This window comes from Zalophus californianus, chromosome 4, assembly GCF_009762305.2.
Source record: "Zalophus californianus isolate mZalCal1 chromosome 4, mZalCal1.pri.v2, whole genome shotgun sequence".
Taxonomy (NCBI): domain Eukaryota; kingdom Metazoa; phylum Chordata; class Mammalia; order Carnivora; family Otariidae; genus Zalophus; species Zalophus californianus.
The window spans coordinates 31,225,314-31,242,527 of NC_045598.1; the positions used below are offsets into that span (position 1 = coordinate 31,225,314).

Sequence of the window (17,214 nt, forward strand, 5' to 3'; positions counted from 1 at the left end):
CCAGCTTGGGTGTGTGTGTGTGTGTGTGTGTGTGTGTGTGTGTGTGTGTGTGTGTGTGTGTGTGTGTGTGTGTGTGTGTGTGTGTGTGTGTGTGTGTGTGTGTGTGTGGGGTGGGGTGGGAGAGGCATGACTGGGGGTGGGCTAGTGAGAGAAGGGTGCCCAGCTTGGGGGTGTGTGTGTGTGTGTGTGTGTGTGTGTGTGTGTGTGTGTGTGTGTGTGTGTGTGTGTGTGTGTGTGTGTGTGTGTGTGTGTGTGTGTGTGTGGTGGGGTGGGAGAGGCATGACTGGGGGTGGGCTAGTGAGAGAAGGGTGCCCAGCTTGGGTGGGGACCTAGTGCCAAGTTTAGGGGGAGGTATAGGAGGGCCCAGACTTCTGCAAATGCTTGGCTCTCACACTGGTGATTTCAGCCTTCAGGAGGGGCTGAGGCCAGCAGAATGCTTCATTTGGGAACAAATGCCCCAAAGCAATAATGGAGCATGGGGATTGGTCACTCCCTATCAAAAGCTCTCATCCTTGCCTGGGTCCGAGGTACCTGTCATGCCCTCCCCTGCCACTCCTGCTGCTTGGAGCAGCTTTGCTGGCCTACAGAGCTATGAGGCTGAGAGTGCCCAGGGGTACTGATCAGATCCGAGCCAGTCTCCCCTAGACGTCCCGAGCGAAGGTGGTGTGAATGCACGTCCCTTCTGCTCTCATCATCCGGGTCCCACAGACCTGGGAACCCCTAAGGCAGGAGCGAAGTCTTTCAGTCCTGCATGACCAGCTCCTGTCCCAGGGCGAGCATACGGTGGGTTCTGGGTCTCAAGAGGACCCTCTGTGTGCTAGGCCCTGGCAAGATGCTGGGTGTGTCCTACTGGGACATGGCTGAGTCCCTGCCGTAGCCAAAGGCTGGGAAGGAATTTGCCCAAAGTTACACAGCAGGTCACCGTCCTGACTCCACCGTCAGGTTCTTCCCACAGATGCTCCTCAAATGTATTATGCTGTCTTCTTGCTCACAGTTCGGGGAGTGCCCAGAGGAAGGTGCATGCATCCAGCAGGAATGACGCCCAGCAACTCCCATCCTAGTTTGTACCCAAGTCAGGGGCTTTTATTTACAGAAAGGCCTGGGTGGATCTCGGGGTGGGTGGGTGGGTAGGTGGGAGGGGGTGCTGCCAGGAAGAGAAGGGGGATGGGTGTTTAAATACTCAGATGGGAGGAAGGCAGGGAGGAAGTAGTGGGGCTGGCTTCAGGATGGCCACCTCGGGGTAGTCACCCAGCAGCAGTCACCCAGAAAGTCCAGGGGAGCGAGGTGGGGTCAGGGACCCATACCCCAAAGAGGGTAGCAACTGGAGGATGGCACAGATTAAGGAGACGTTTGTTTTGGTAACTTCTGAGTCAGGTTCTGGGAAGGAAAACCACCCATCTCTTGGGAGCTGGGACTCTCCAGTGACACTTGCCCTGTCCGTTGGCCTCCACCTTTTCATTCCAATGTCCTCCCTTCCCTTCCCCCACGTTTTAGAATTTCCTTCTCCTCAGGACTCCAGGGGCCCAGATGGAAGGTTCTGGGAAAGCTGGCTTCCTGGTCTGAGCGATGGGATGTGTGTCCACCCAGAGGGAACCTAGTCCTCTCCCCCCAGGATGCCCGCCAGGCTCTGTCCTGGCCTCATGCTCATGGCCCTTTGATGGATCCAGGCTCCGTGAGGCGTGCAGGGGCGTAGGCTGAGGCTCCAAGGCAGGCCGCAGGCTCACAGAAGCCTGGCAGCCCCACGGGGCCTGGCAGACCTGGTCGGCCTGCTTCTCCCGAGGCCCCTGGGGACCCTCGAGCTCCATCCTTGCCGTTGATTGCCTGGCCGGGCCGGCCAGGGAGTCCTGTGTAAGGGAGAAGACCCAAAGACATCAGGGCCTTCTCCTGTCTCAGCCCTAGGATTCTAAGTCCCGTTCCTCAGGGAGGTGGGGTGGGGGTGGCAGGGATGAGATGGAGACTGAGGGCCGGAATAGACACTGCCCCAGACACAGGTTCTGAGAGAGTCGCATGGCACTGCCCATCACTCCCAACTCCCAGTCTGTGAGTTCTGGGAACAAATGCCTCCTCATTTTCCTCCATGAAGCAGATTTTGGTGCAAGCCAGGAAGTTCTCAGCATCTCAGCTGTCCAGCTCCCAGCCAGACCCCACCCAGGGCTCCTGGGTGCTCCAAAGGGATGCCAACGCTGGATGCATGGGACGGAGGCAGCTGAGCAGGAGGCCTCCGTGGCAGAGACCCAGGTGTCTGGGGGGCAGGAATCCCAGAGCTGAGGGGCAGGGCTGCTGGGCAGGGCCCAGGGCTTACCGGGGATCCCCGGGGGCCCAGGCATCCCGGGGTGCCCGCGTCCCATCTCTCCCTGGTCACCCTTCTCTCCACGTTTTCCTGCAGAGAAAGAAAGAGGCTGTCGTTTTTCAGAACTGGAGAATGTTTTTTCTACTTTGGCTGCTATTTCATTTCTGTTTCACACACAGCAATTATGCCTGTTTTGTGCTAGTTTATACTAGGGGAAAGTTGGAAATGCCTGCAGAACTGGTTAAATAAAGGAAGGTCCGGACAGGATGGAAGGCTACAGCAATCAAGTTCGTGACAGGAAAGCATCTAATAATAATCATAGCTAGCATTTACTATGTGCCAACTCTACATAAATTACCTCCACATGCAATCCCCAGGACAATGCTATGAGGTGGTTGTTATTAACATCCCCCATTTTACAGATGATAAATCTAAGGCCCAGGGAGATTAACAGGGAAGTTGTCCAAGTCTACAAGGAGAAAGTAGTAGAGTCTGGACAGACAGCTGTCTTGTGACTCGAGTTTGCAGGCTTTACTACTTTGCTAACCTGCCTCCGGGCTTCCAGAGACCCAGAAAGATGTTTAGGGGGCACGACAAAGCAAATTTATAACAAAAACACCACCCCCAAGAAAACCCCCAAGTTATAAAATAATACATTGATCTCCATCAATTTGCTACTGAGAAAGCAAGCCCAGGAGTCACATATGACTTCTGGAAAACGTTGCTGAGGGAATGGGGGAAAGTGTACCTCATCCCGAGAGGGGGGATGATGAAAGAGAAAACAAGAGGCTGAGCCATCAGCCCACATAACCCATAACCCAACCCAGGCCTGGCCTTGGCCAAGTCCACATCGCTCGGCCCCCACCCCCACCACAGAACAGCACTCACCCTTGGGCCCTGTGTTGCCAATCTGACCCACGGCGCCCACGATGCCAGGAACGCCCCGAGGGCCAGGGTGCCCATGGGGTCCCTGCTTGCCTGGGTACCCAGGAGGCCCAGGGGGTCCTGGAGGACCCACCATCCCGACTGCACCCAGGGCCTCCCGCTTGGCACTCACAGCGACCTCTGCCAGTTGCTCTGGAGGGAAGGAGGGAGGGAGATGAGAGGTGTGTGAGATGGGGGTCCGCTCAGTAAAACAGGAAGGCAGAGCGTCCCCACGCCGGGCCCCTGGACGTGCAGACGCAAAAGGTGCGTGTCTCATCTCCCCTTCCTCCGCGGTTTGCGGAAACCAAAGGTCCGGCGAGGGCAGAGATGTACAGAGGTCCCGGGCCTCTTGGAAGCAGAGCTGGAAGGAGCACGCAGGCCCGCAGCCCCTCGGGCAAGGCCACTTGGAGCAGCTCCCGAAGGGTGGCACCGCGCTGACTGGGAGTGGGACGAGGAGGGGTTGCCGCCCCCGCCCTCACCTTGCATCATCTTCATCATCACGGTCACGATGTGCTGGTCACTGGCGTCTCGGCCCTGCAGGCAGACAAGGCCCTCCAGGAAGAAGCCCCTGGCCGGGCCCCCCCCCCCCCCCTCCGTTCTCCCACCGGAAGCACATGCCGCATCTGACGGAAATCCCTCCTGCCGCACCCACCCCCAAGCTGTCGGTTGTGGGGCCTCCTGGAACCAGCCCCGGGGAAGCCAGCTGGCCCCGGGAACTCCCAGCCTTTGGGGCCTCGGCAGCACCCGCAAAGGGATTTCCTCGCGGGAGACTCCCCGCTCCGGCGGGCCGACTCACCGCCACGCCCTGTCTCCCGGGCAGTCCCGGCACGCCTCGGTCTCCAGCCAGTCCTCGAGGGCCTGGGGGCCCGGGGTAGCCCTGCACCCCCGGGGCGCCCGCATCCCCGCTGGGGCCGGGGTAGCCGGGTTCTCCGCGGACTCCTTGCTGCCGGGGCGGGGCGGGGCGGGCGGTGGTGCAGAGCGGGGGGGTGAGAGTTGGCCCGCGCCGGGGAGTTCCGGGGGGGGGGTGGCGGGGAGGGGAGATGGTGGGGGAAGGTAGGGGTGGAAGGAGGGGGACGGTGGGTGGCGGGACAGGAGGAAGGCGGCGGCGTCGCAGGGGCTGGACTCACCTGTCCTTTGGGCCCCGGCTCGCCAGACTCGCCCTGCAGGTACAGGGCAGCTGGGTCAGGACCCGCCGAAGCCCCGGGGCCCACCCCCGTCCCGCCGGCCGCCCCCGCGCAGCCCGCTCACCTTCTCGCCCTTCTCTCCCGGGAGGCCGGCCACCCCCGGGTCGCCCTGCAAATGAAGCCCAGCGAGTCAGGGCACCTGCGGACCCCCACCGGCCGCCGCCGCCGCCCGGGACGCGGGGAAGGGAGGCGCGGCTACTCACCACGCTGCCGCGGGGGCCGGTCTTCCCTGGGGAGCCCTGCAGCAAGCGGGGAGTCAGGGACTTGCCGAGTTCCCCTCTCCAGGGATGGCTGGGTCCACGGGGTCCTCGCCCCCCAACCCCGGGTCCCGGCCGCACCCCTCTGCAGCTCCGCCTCGCCCCCCAGGGCCGCGCGGGACCCGCCCCAGTACTCCTCCCGGGAAGACCTGGAGCGCTCAAGGAACGACCTAATTGAGCTCCGTTGCCCCCCCACCTCCGACCCTGCAGACCTTGGGGCCTCTTTTCCAGGTATTTTCCAACCCCATTTGGTACCTTGTCTCCCTTGATGCCTGGCAAGCCTTGGGGCCCTGGAATTCCGGGGGACCCCTGCTCCCCCTTGGGGCCCTGAGGAGAAAAGAATCCAGAGCAGGAAGTCAAATGAGGTGCCCAGGCCTGCTCCCCACGGCCCCTCACAGCGGGCCTCCACTAACCTGCCGTCCTTGAGGGCCTGGCTGCCCCCCCGGCCCCCTCTCACCCTGGTCACCCTGCAACGGAAAAAGAGAATGACCCACGGACACGCAGCAGGGGCACCCCGTCCTCAGCCCCGTGTCCAGCCCCCAGCCCCTGCTGGGCAGGATGCCCTTCCTTCCTGCTGTCCCAGCATGGAGGTCCCTTGCTCCACTTCACAGGCCAGCAGCCAGGCAGTTCTGGGAAGGCCTCACATAGGCTGGGCAGGACCCGGCAAGTGCTAGAGCCACTGATGGGACCCAGATCCTGGGTCCAGTAGAGCCAGCTGCTGCAGAGACCCCTGGGGGAGGGGGTACCACTGTTACCTTCTGCCCTACGATGCCTCGGGGTCCGATTTCTCCTGGAGGTCCCGGCTCTCCCTGGCAGACAGAAACTAGGAGTGAGCAGTAGGCCTGGTGGACCCGTCCCTTCCACAGCTGGCTAACCCCTACCCACCCTGGTCACTTTCTCAGGGAAGCCTTCCCTTACCCCTGTTCTCTGGGTCCCTGTACTTTTCCTTCACTAGGACCCCACACAGTTGTAGTTAGTCATCATGTGATCATATATTTAAGATCTGTCTTCTCCACTAAACTGTAAGCTCCGTCTGAGTAGGAGACTATCTCAGCATCTAACACATTGCAGGTATTTGGTGAATGTTTACGGAAGAATGAATGAATGAATGAATGAATGAATGAATGAATGAATGACTCTGCTGGATTCTTAGCCCCAGTCAGCTTGGCTATCTGAGGAGATCACGCCCGGACGGGACAGAGCCAATCCCCCCCATCACTGCATTGTACATAGAGAAACAAGGATGCAGAGAGGAAAAGGGAGTGTCCCTGGGTCAGTGGGTCAGTGGCACAGCCCAGACTGGCATCCACGGCAGCCCCCAAACTAGGGCTTCACCACACACTCTCACCCAGGCCCATATGCTGAGCGCAGGGTCTTCAGGCCTGGGAGGGGGACCAATGCAAAGAGCCCTGTGTCCAGGGTCGAGCACTTACCTCCTTCCCAGGAGGACCAGAGAATCCAGGGAGGCCCTGCTGGCCTGGTTCACCCTGCAGGAAAACACAGGTTTAAGGTGAGTCTGGGGGGCCCAGTCAAGCTCTTGACCTTGGAGAAGCCTGATGAACCCGAAACAGAATCTAGAACTACATGGACTGGGGAGAAGGTGTTCTTGGTCAGGTCCTCTGGATTGGGAGCCATACCATCCTGTCTTCACAGAAGGTGGGAGTAAGCGGCAGGAGGGAGGTGGCTAGGCCCAAGGGACTTGTGTCCAGGCCATGTCCTTGAGCCTTGGGTGAGGCCCGGGCCTTGCAGCAGTCTTTCAGCCATGCCCCTGGACCCTGCCCGCAGGCTCCCTTGCTCACATGAAGCCAATTCTGTCCCCAGCTTGGAGTCACCTTACCTTGTCTCCTGGGTCTCCTTTTGTCCCAGGCTGGCCCGGCACACCCTGGAGAAAGAAGTTGATACCAGTTTCTACTCTGGCACTGGGGAGCCCCAGGCACCTCCTGCTTTACCTCCCATCCCCAATCCAGATCCCCTCCCTTCTTCAGCCCTGGCCTGTGGAAGCCAAATAGCAGAAGGCCCTCCCATGGCATCACAAACTTGACTGTGCCCTGAGCCCTGGGGGGAGCGGAGCGGGGTACAGAGGGGCCTGTAGTCTGTGGGGAGAAGAGAAGCACCCCGTGCTCACAGGCACACGTGATACAGGAACACGGTCTGCACCTGGGCGTGTTATCTGGCTTGGGCCTCAGGACCCCCAGCAGGGAGGGAGGGGGTTCCCATGGACTGGGCTCCCGGAAGGTGTGGGATGGAGGTGACCCTGAATGGTGAGAAGGCACAGAGAGATGGGGAAGGGCATTCCAGGCCAAGGCACCTGCAAAGGCCCGAATGTGGGGGTAGAAAAGGCAAGGCCACGTGGGGAAAGGAGAAGACACAGAGGAGCAGTGGCTGATGAGGACCGAAGGGCAGGGTGGTGTCCGATTACGCTGGTCCCTGAATGCGAAGAAGAGCCGTGCGGACAAGCATTGTGGCTGTCCTGTTCACAACTTTCCCTGCCACTCAGCGTGCCTGGGGGGCTCAGTAACTAGTTCTTGGATGACTGGATGGGATGACTTTCCTGGAGGCAATGAGGGCCATGGAAGGTGCTGTAGCAGGGCACAGCTAACACGGAGAGCTGGGTTGGTCAAAGAGAAGGCTGGAGCAACTGTCCAAATGAAGAGGCCTAAGCCAGGCCAGAGGCCACAGAGGTCCAGGTGGGGACAAGGACTAGAGCAAGGTCCCTGGGTGTGTGGATTTCTGCCTCATCAGCCACTCGTGCCACAACGGGGCAGTGGGCAACACTGAGGAGGAGAAGCAGTTTGTCCATGGGGCAGCCCCCAGGACTCCACCCCATACTCACCGCCAGGCCCTGGTGGCCCTGGTTTCCTGGCCGCCCGGCCTGTCCTGCACTGCCCTGGGAGAGACAGAGAACCAGAGGCACAAGTGAAAGCTCCAGCTAGGTCTATGGCTTCCACCCAAGGGCAAGTAGAGAAACTGAGGCCCAGCAGCGAGCAGGGATGTGTCAGTGACACACTTGAGGATCTCAGGCTCCTGGGCCTCCAGGATCAATGTGGTGAGACTCGGGGCCTGAGCTGGGAGGGGCCCTGACCCTCCCCAACCCAGCAGCAGTCCCCACTCCTACCTTCATGCCAGGTGTGCCTGGGGACCCGTCCTTGCCATCGATGCCTGGGGGGCCCTGCTCAGAAGGAAAGTTCAAGGGAGACTCACGGTGGGGAGATGCCTGTGGTCCAGCCACCCACCCATATCCCTCTGTGACAGCTGCAGTGTGCAGGTCGGAAGCGCGTCTGGTTATCTCGAGGACCCCCACCAGCCAACTGGGAGAGGGGAGCAAAAATGGGAAGAGGATTTGGAGGGATGGACCACAGTCCTTCCTCTGTGTGGGTGACAGGTGTTCCAGATGGCCCCAAGCTTCCCCAAACTTCTGCTACAGCACCACATGCCCTAATTACAGGTGAAAGAACTAAGGCACAGCAAGAGGGTGTTTCCCAAGGTCACAGAGCAGCCCGCCTGCAACAGAGTTCGGTCTAGAATCCCAGGCTCTTCGTCCTCTAGGAGCTTGGACAGAGTTGACCCCACTCTCTGGGTAGGCCCAGGCCACTTACGGTTGCTCCCTTCGGGCCTGTTATTCCCTGGGGTCCTTGAACACCTGGGCTGCCCTGCAAAGTAAGTAGAAATGAGGTCACCTTCAGGATGCTGAACCCCCAACTGCCTGTCCAGAGAGGGGAGCAGCTGAGAACAGTGGCCTCCGGGTCCCAGGATCTCTCTTGGCACAGGCCACAGCGTGCAGGGGCTGGAGGAGAGGGGCCTGGGAGGGAGTAGAGGTCAGCACCGAGGCGAGGGGCCTGGGCCGGGCCGGGCAGTACAAGGGAAGGATCCAGTACTCACTGAGACCTCCCTCACCTGTGCTCTGAGTGCCACTTACTGAAGAAACACAACTAAATACAACGTGTGGACTTTGTTTCGGTCTTGATTTGAACAAGAACCCTGAAGAGACATTTTTGAGATAACTGGGAAACACGGAAACACAGACTGGTTATTTGCTGACACCAAGGAATCATTGATAATGTTGTTGGTTATGATAATGAATGATATTGTGACTATGTGAGGAAAAGTCCTTATTTTTAAGAAAGGCATACAGGAGTATTTAGGAGTGAAATGACATGATATTAAGGGATTTGCCTGAAAAGATGAGCAAGAGTGCTGGATTAAGTGAGTGTGGCAAAATGTCAATTTGGGGAGACAGGTATATGGAGGTTCACTATATAATCCTCTCTACTTTTATGTATGTTTAAAAACTTCCATAATAAAAAAAGTTTACTTTCTGCTCAATTTTTCTATAAACTCAAAGCCGCTCAAGAATAAAGTCTATTAATTAAAAAAAAAAAGTTAAGAGAATTGGGATGTGGGCCAAGTCCCATTAGCCCCATGGCTGATTTGCTGGAATTTCATCGTCTGGCTGCAGAGAGCCTGGGACTGGATCCCATGACTTGTCCCAAATTGAATTTGATCGGCACAGGCTGGGCTTGCAGGAGTGGGGGCTGGTGGGGTGACTGGGCCCCCAGCACAGAGGCTCCCGCCCCACACCAGTCACTCACCCACACAGACACACACAGTAACGCTCGCACACACACCCACGCATCCGCACCGACACAGAGTAGCACATACTCGCACACACGCAGCTGCAGAGACACACAGGGTAATGCACACACTCGCTCACACATGAGCCCGGGCGGGGGGGAGCTGAGTCCCTCCTAGTACTCTCCAGGGGCCCTGACTGGACAAGGGGTGGCTGAGGACTCACCACATCGCCTTTCTCTCCGGCTCGGCCTGGTGGCCCCCGCGGACCTTCCTCACCCTGGCAAGAAGGACAAACAGGAATCCAGATCACATGGGCTCAGGGGGAGCCACATGCCCTTCGCAGCCCCAGGAGCTCCAGCTGGAGGAGGTACGTGTGCAGGAGCAAGAGGACACTCACTGGTGACCCGGCGGCACCAATGGAGCCCACCATGCCTTTGTACCCATGAGGACCCTGGGGAGAGGAAAGGGTTACAGTCAGTCCTGGCTGGACCCCAGAGCCCAGAGCGCTGGTCACAATGACTCTTGCAGCCCACCCCCGACCTACTCACCGTCTCTCCTTTGGGTCCCTCCATGCCCGGGTAGCCCCTGATGCCCTGGGGACCCTGTCAAGACAGAAGAATGACAGCAATGGCAATTTTAAGACCCACTTCATCATAGCTTCTCTGACCCCCACCCCTGATCTTCACGATGCCCGTCTGAGGCGGGCAGCATAGTCCCTATCTCAGAGAGGGGATGCTGAGGCTCAGCGATGGGGGAAGGGCTCACCAGGGTCACTCAGGGGACAGTGGCAAAAGCTGGGCCTCAGCTGCGTTTTCTGGCTGATAGCCTTGGTTCCTGTCCCCCAATTTCTGACAGCCTCAACCCCCCTCTCCCCACCCGAGACATGCCAACTGGATACAGGTGTTTCTTCTACAGGTTGGAGGCCAGACCAAGGGAATGGCTCCACTGAGATCTCCTGGATGAGGAGGGGAGGGCCCCGGGCGAGGGTCCCTTACCGGTGGTCCAGGGATGCCTTGCTCTCCAGAGGCACCCACGTCTCCCTTGGGACCCTATGGGGCAGGAAGGAGTGATCAGACAGGCAGGCAGATCGAGAGACAAACATAGAAACAACCAAAGATACCATCCCCTTCCCAGAAAAAGCAGATGGGAAGGACCCTAGAACCCATATAGTCCCAAGTGACAGATGGATGGGGAAATGGAGGCCCAGCAAGGAGAAGGTACTTGCCCAGGGACACACTGACCTAGAACATAGGCCTCCTGCCTCTCAGCTCAAGGCTCAGTCCTCAGAGACCCACAGGGGAAGGAGAAGGGATGAAGAAGGGGAGGTTCTTGTAAGGCCCTCTTCCCACACACTCACCGGCTTCCCCTGGCGGCCAGAATCTCCCAGAGCCCCGCGTCTGCCAGGATGCCCCTGCAGGGAAGGAGGGAACTCCATGTGAGGTCCCCTCCCAACCACCTGCTCTGCCCCCCAAAGACTTGGGCCAGTAGCTTACCTTTACTCCCTGCAGCCCTGGGGGGCCTTTCACCCCCGCTGGACAGTTGGTTGGACACTGGAAAGAAAACCCCGCCGGGTTGTGTGCTCACCAGCTCGCCTCAGGCCAGCCGGGCCGTGCTTCCCCTCTTGCCAGCTCCCAACCCTCCTCTCAGCCCACTTGGTTGAACCTCTGTGCGGCAGCCCCCTGACTCTACCTCCAAAGAGGACCCACCCCTTCCCCACATTAGCCCCGCCCCAGGGCCGCCTCTCACCAAGAAATCCGCGCTGCCTTCCAGGCCCTGGATGGTTCCGGGTCGGCCCTGAGAGGAGATGTACGAAGCTGGAGCCTGACCCGAACCTTTCCCACCCCAGGCTTGTGCCAGAGACCCTCGTCCTTCCACATGTGGGAAGTTTGAGGACACTTACCGGTTTGCCAGGTGGCCCCGGGGGCCCCGATGGCCCCTCTGGTCCAGGATCCCCCTGGAAGCAAGAGGGGCCCAAATCATATTCTGGTCCGGCTCTGCCAGGGTCACTCTGCCCCCTCCTCCAGTCCCTGCTGCTGCCCTACCCGACCCTGTCCTCCAGGTCACCTTCTGAGATCTGGGATGGCCCCAGCCATCATTCAGGTTTCCCTGAAAGACCTATAGCTGAGTGGGCTCAGCAGGAGGGAGTTCTGCCCCAAGCCTAGAAGAGCTCCTTGCTGGCCAGAAGGAGGCCCAGGGTCTGCTGGCAAGACTCCCCAGCTTGCCAGCTTCGAGGTAAAGGGCAGGAGGCAGAATGAGCAGAGGGATGGCTGGGGCTCACCTTGGGGCCTGTGATTCCAATCTCGCCCGGGAGGCCAACAGGTCCGGGTGGCCCCTAGGAGCAGAGGCGTCACTGGCCAGGGTGCCTCGGAGGGTTAGCCCACCCTGACACAAAGGTAGGGACTGGTACCCAGAGGCCCCTTCCCCACTTTTACTTTGCAACCAAGCCCAGAGAGACCGACAGCTTAGGGCTTTAAGGGCCAGAGAATCCCAGAGCCAGCAAATAGGCCCAGCGTGAGCTGGCCCAGAGTTCTCTGGCACGTCTGCCCGTTCCTGACACCATCACAGCATGCTGGCCCCTCCCCTGGATGGCCAGTCCCCCAGAAGCCCTTCTGTTTCCCCCTTCCCCAAGAGTTCCAGGGACCCTGCCCCATTTGGGAGGACTTACAGGAGGTCCAGCAAAGCCAGGGCCCTGGAACAGAAGGAAAGGAGATTGGGTTCATGGCTCCTTCTATAAGCCCCCCCTGCCCTCCCCCCGAAGGGTCCCTTGAAGCCCTTGCAGATTACACTCACCGGCAGGCCAGGGGGACCTGGGAGCCCAGGCTGGCCCTGAAAGAGCAATGGGAGAGGTTCAGAGGCTGGGGTCTCCTGTGTCCCCACTCCTCTCTAGTATAGTCCCTCCCTGGGACTGCCCAAGCCGAGTCCCCAGCAGGCCACTTACCTTGACTCCAGGGATCCCCATGAGGCCAGGCTCCCCCTTGGCTCCAGTTAGACCCTGGGGAAGAAAGAGAAGGTAGATCAACGAAGAGCAAACTTGCTCCCTGAACCATGGGACAAGCCAGGGCCTGAGGTCTCTCCTGGGTGGGCCCGAGCTGTCTTGCACTCCACTCCATGAAGGCCAAGGGGCCTCAACACCTTGCTTTCTCTTCTCCCAGTTCCCACAGCAACCCTGGGAGCCAAGCAGGCAGAGCGATTACCCTCTTTAGAAAGATGAGAAACCAAGGCCCAAAGATCTGTCTGCACAGGCCACACACCTCCCAGGTTAGGAGCCTGGAAGATCTAGATGTACGTCTGGATGGGCCATTTTCTTGATGTCTGCCCTTGGCAGCAACTTTTTCTGAGCCTTAGTGTTCACATCTGCAAAATGGGCTAATCATGTTCCCCTCTCTGCATAGATGTGAGAACCAGTGTGCTAGTGGAAGGCCATGAGCTTTTTAATCTCTGCAGGGTGTGGAAAATTTGGAGAGGCCCTGGTTGGTGGCTGCTAATAGCCCCGATGGTACCTCTTGCGCCAGCAGGACAAAGGCAACTCATGGGACCTCTTTTTCCTCCCGTCTTTTAGTGACTGACCCAAGTGTATTCCTCAATCAGGTGACGGTCCCAGTGGTCCTGGCTGTGTCCAGGAGCCCGTGACCTTGGGGCCCCTGGGAATTCTGTGGTATCAGCCAATAATCTTCCTCTCCTGAGTTGCTCCTGTGGCTTTGAGGGGGCAGGGTGTGGCAGGGAAGGGGGAAGGAAAGGACAGCTCCTTCCATAGCATTTAATTTGACGTTTGGAGGCCAGAAATGTGAGACTAAATCTTGGCTGCTGCAGATGAACAGAACCCCTCTTTGGACCCCCATGTGTCTGTGACTCATGTTTCTGGGGTGGCCGCGAGGTCACGGGTCACATGAAGGTGAAGGGAACTCATAGCTTTATAAGTCTCCATCCTGCTGCCCTGCTCTGAACAGAGGAGCAGGGAAGATGTCAGAACTGGGCTCTGGAAGTCAGCGAGTGGAGCCCTAACCTGCTTTAGCGGATGCTCAGGTACTCACATCAATCCCAGGCTTCCCGTCCGGCCCATCCGGCCCCGCTTTGCCAGGCTCTCCCTTAGGTCCCTTAAAAACAGAGGTGGGGCAAATATGAGCCGGAGGAGGGCAAGAACTGGGAAGGTCAAAGGTCAAAGAGGAAACAGCACTCACCGGAGGGCCAGCTTTCCCGGGGGGCCCCTTGTCACCCTGTAAGATACAAGTTGGTCAGACAGCCCCCGGTGGCTCATGTTACCCCAAATGGGCACATGCAGGCCCTGACTGGCTGGTCCCACATGCTGCTCTCCTCTCTCTCTTCCTTCTGCCCTGGGACCCCTCAGCCTTGCAATTTTGGGGGAAAATAACTCCCTTTCCCTCAAAACAAAACAAACAAACAAAACCACCAAACAGGTGGACCGAGACCAACCCCAGCCAGGCTGGAGAGGGTGCCGTCAACGTGCAAGCTGGTCACAGACACACCCACGCTGCTGAGGTGCTGGTACAGCCCCGCAGAGAGGGTTGTGGGCTCCAAGTTACCTCAGAGACTGGGTGCTTCTTAGATTTGGGCAAGTGTGGGAGAAACTTGGGCCTTTCAGAAAAACATGAAGGGGAGGTGAGCCGGGTGGGCAACAGCTCTTTTTTGGATCGGGGTGAGGAAAAGAAGAGACTGGGCCAGGGACAAGGACCAGGAGGGCCTATGAAGGGGGCCGATTCAGTCTGTCCCCAAGGCAGGAAGGACCTCCTTCCCCAGCGACAAAGGACTCCTGGTGGAGGACAGGCAGGGCCTGTGGAGTCACATTCAGCCCCAGAGAGGCCTTTGGGCAGTTCAGGGCCTGCAGCAGCCAGAGAGCCTGGCAGGGACCCAGCGCCCTGTGTTTGGAGGGTGGGGGCACCAGGTTGAATAGAAGTCTGTCCAGATGGGTAAACACGGAGCTGGCCTCCTGGGGCAGCCTCCTGAATGAGGCATTTAACCCTCCCCATGCTAGCGAGAGCAGCGAACAAGACCTGCTGGTTCTAAATCAGGGAAGAAAAATGCAAAGGAAGAGACAGGAGTCTGGCTTCAGCTGGTCAGCGGTCTGACCAAGGCTTCCAAGCCACCCTGGAGAAGCATCCAGACGTGCCAAGGGGCAGAGCGAGAGGTTAAGGCGTCTCCCACCCCCAAAAAAGACGGGAGAGTAGGGGTGGGGGATAAGGAATCGCTGTGAGCTCCGGCGGGCAGACGGAACAGCAGCTCCTTGTCCGCGGGCCGCTATAACGCGCTCTGCACCTCAGGGCCAGTTCGAGGTTTTCCAAGAACAAACGGGCTCCTTGTGGCGCAGGCCGGCGCCGCCCGCTGACCACAGGGGGCGCTGCATCTCCAGGCACTGACCCCCCCCCCCACCCCCCCACACCCCGCTCACAAAGTTCCCCTTTGTCTGCAGCTTCCCTCCCCCTCGCGTCCCAGGTTAGAGACTCACGTCGATGCCGTCAGATCCAGGCACTCCCGGCGGCCCTGGGGGGCCCGGGGGCCCCAGTTCTCCTGGCGGACCTCTCTGAAAACACACACAGGGGTGCAACCCTCAGACTGTGCAGGGAGCGGGGCGTCCCAGCCGTGAGCCTCCCCGGGAAAGCTGCGTCCTTCTTTTTATTGATCACCTACTCTGTACCGCACTGTGCACCACTACATGTATCATCTTATGGAACGCTCAGAACTGGGAGGCGGATACCATTATCAGCCCCAGTTTGCAGTTAAGGAAACAGGCTCGCAAAGATTAGGAATGATCACAGAGAGTAAATGGTGGAGCCGGGATTCCGCCTCCTTCCACCGGACCAGGGCTGCCCTCGCGCTGCCGCGGTGGGGAAGAGATGAAGATGCTGACGGCGCAAGTGAATCACAGATGGTAGGCGAGGCGGTGCCCAGCAGACAGTTGGCTCCAATGAATGGCTGCTCGTATGATCATTTTTAGACGAACAACAGGTATAGATGGTGAGTAGGTACCCCCCGCCGCTCCCCCTAGGGCGAGTAAACCCGAAAGGAAAGTGGGGGAGGCGCAGGGAGAGGGGGTGTAGGGAAGGGAAGTCTGTTCTCCCTTCCCCTCAGAGCACCCCTCTCCCAGCACCGTTCCTCCGTCCTCCCTTGGGTTGTCCTCCTATGGGGCCAGCCCCGATCCAGGCAGGGGGCCCGCGCCCGCCAGGTGCCCGCGCCCTCCCCGGGCAGAGAAGTGCCAGCCTGGCTCCCGGGCCCGGCCTTGTCGCGCCCCCGTCCCGTTAGGCCCCCCGGCGGCCCTCGGTAGCGCGACGGGGGGGGGGGGGGCGGCGGGAGCCGGAGCGGGGCCGAGGGGCAGCCGCCGCGGCCGGAGCGGCGTCTGGCTGGAGCCGGCGCCCCCTGAGAGGAGGCGGGGCGGAGGCTCCGGAGCCCCGTGAATGGGCACCATTGTCTCCCCCGCCACCTGGGCTCTCGGGGCTGCCAGCACCGGGTGCCAGCTCCTGGCCACGCTGCCTGTCCCAGGCTGGGCCGAGCGTCTCCCGACAGGGTCCCTCTTGGCTCCCCGGCTCGTCCGCCTCGTTTCGCGGCGCCGGGCCGCGGCCCCCGTGCGCACCCACCTGGGGGACGTGCGCCGCGGGGGCTGCGCCCAGCCGGGAGTGCGGGGAGAGAGGCCGAGCCCCTCACCAGCCTCCTGGGCCCCGCACCCCAGACCCCACTCCCCGCACCCCGGCCCCCGCGCGGGGGCGGCCGCGGGACTTACGATCTGCGCCAGCGCGAGCCCGAGCACCTGGAGGAGCAGCAGGAGGCTGCGGGGGGCGGCCGCGGCGGCCATGGCGGGCGGTGGGGTCGCGGAGGACGGGTGGTCGGGTGCACGCTCGTACCGGCCCGCAGAGGCTCCCGGAGCGGCGGCGCTGGCTGCTCTCGGACGGGGCGGGCCGGGCCGCCTGAATATGCGGCGGGGCGGGGCGGGGGCCGCGGGGTCTGTCACCTGAGAGGGCCGGGGGTGGGGTGGGGGGGGGAGGGAGGCCGGCGCCCTGAGCCCAGCTCCGCCCCTCTCCATCCCTCAGCCAGTGCCCACCCTCCGCCGTCCGAGGAGCTACCGGGGCGCAGGACTGAGACCGTGGTCCCGTTTCTCTGGGAGGAGGCACACGGCCGTCCGAGGTCCCCCTCCAGTCTGACCTCCAGGGCTCGGCACCTTCCCGCCACCCGCAGCCCGCGCCCGGTGGCCTGGCCGGTCCTCAGCCACTTCAGTCTGCGAGCCCTGGCCTGGGTCCATCCTCTCTCCTCCAGGGCCCAGGCCGAGAGCGACCCTCAGGTCCCGCGGACCTTGTAGCAGAAGCCCCCCTCCACCTCGTTCAACTCCAAAGACGGTCAGGCCCCTTGCGTATGAAAACCTACCAGAGCCCTTCCTGGATCAGCCGTCCGGTGTCTGATACCCCCATCCCCGTCTTCCTTCCTGCTTCACCACTAACTCCATGGTGGAGTTGGCCTTACCCCAGCTCCAGACTCCCTCATCTCCCTCTTATCTCCCTGCTTCCGCCCCAGTTGGGACATCAGTCTCCTGGAGGTCACCGGTGAGGCCCAGCCTCTCTTCAGTGCCCCCTGAACCACTGAAGGTCCTGTTGCTGGGAAGCTGCCCTTGGCGGTTCTCTCCCTGAAGCCTTCCCTGCCCAGGCTTCCACCATCCAGCCCTCCTCCTTCTTCTGTTGCCTTTTCTTCACTGCAGCTTCTTTAAGCACCAGAGTCTCTAGGGCCTGGCTTTCTCTCACTGAGGGTAAGCTCCTCCATGAAACAACCCTCCCCCCATTTATCAGAGTTTCCAAAGCCCACCTGTCCAACATCTCCTCTCTCCCAGTCTCTTAAATTCCTTTTCGTTCACTTAAGCAATATTGATAAAGTGCTTTGGAATCTGTCACTAACTATGACCACAGGCACCTAAAACTATATAGTGCCTCAGTTTCCTCATCTGTAAAAGGGGATAATGATAGTCCCTACCTTACAGGGGTTTTGTGAAGAT

At 60.1% G+C, this 17,214-nt stretch overlaps 1 protein-coding gene across 3 annotated transcripts; it reads right to left on the reverse strand.

Annotated features, from left to right (window-relative positions):
- Positions 1-1,037: 1,037 nt before the first annotated feature.
- On the reverse strand, positions 1,038-16,703 carry COL9A2 (collagen type IX alpha 2 chain). Of its 3 annotated transcripts, XM_027582613.1 has the most exons (33): positions 16,596-16,698; positions 15,958-16,185; positions 14,689-14,763; positions 13,406-13,441; positions 13,259-13,321; positions 12,166-12,219; positions 12,018-12,053; positions 11,893-11,916; positions 11,506-11,559; positions 11,128-11,181; positions 10,974-11,021; positions 10,721-10,777; positions 10,585-10,638; positions 10,223-10,276; positions 9,776-9,829; positions 9,625-9,678; positions 9,451-9,504; positions 8,252-8,305; positions 7,771-7,824; positions 7,489-7,542; positions 6,493-6,537; positions 6,089-6,142; positions 5,411-5,464; positions 5,069-5,122; positions 4,911-4,982; positions 4,602-4,637; positions 4,463-4,507; positions 4,342-4,374; positions 4,011-4,157; positions 3,694-3,748; positions 3,179-3,367; positions 2,303-2,380; positions 1,061-1,844 (listed from the first exon to the last, which is right to left on the reverse strand). In XM_027582613.1, exons 2-33 carry the CDS (start codon positions 16,027-16,029, stop codon positions 1,645-1,647), a joined length of 2,067 nt encoding a protein of 688 aa, XP_027438414.1. In that variant the 5' UTR covers positions 16,030-16,185; positions 16,596-16,698; the 3' UTR covers positions 1,061-1,644. The 3 variants fall into 3 exon arrangements, with proteins under 3 accessions (XP_027438435.1, XP_027438425.1, XP_027438414.1); XM_027582634.1 differs by lacking the exon at positions 3,179-3,367 and having other exon boundaries at positions 1,038-1,844; positions 16,596-16,703; XM_027582624.1 differs by lacking the exon at positions 4,011-4,157 and having other exon boundaries at positions 1,038-1,844; positions 16,596-16,700.
- Between the last annotated feature and the right edge of the window lie 511 nt (positions 16,704-17,214).

Excerpts from the sequence above, each read along its gene's own strand:
- COL9A2 (XM_027582613.1), bottom strand. The coding sequence starts at position 16,029 with ATGGCCGCCGCGGCCGCCCCCCGCAGCCTCCTGCTGCTCCTCCAGGTG. Across the intron at positions 11,917-12,017 it reads CAGGTCCCCCTGGCCTGCCG|GGCCCTGGCTTTGCTGGACC; the intron begins GTGAGTGTAATC and ends CTTCTGTTCCAG. Across the intron at positions 6,538-7,488 it reads AGGGCCACCAGGGCCTGGCG|GGTGTGCCGGGCCAGCCTGG; the intron begins GTGAGTATGGGG and ends TTCTTTCTCCAG.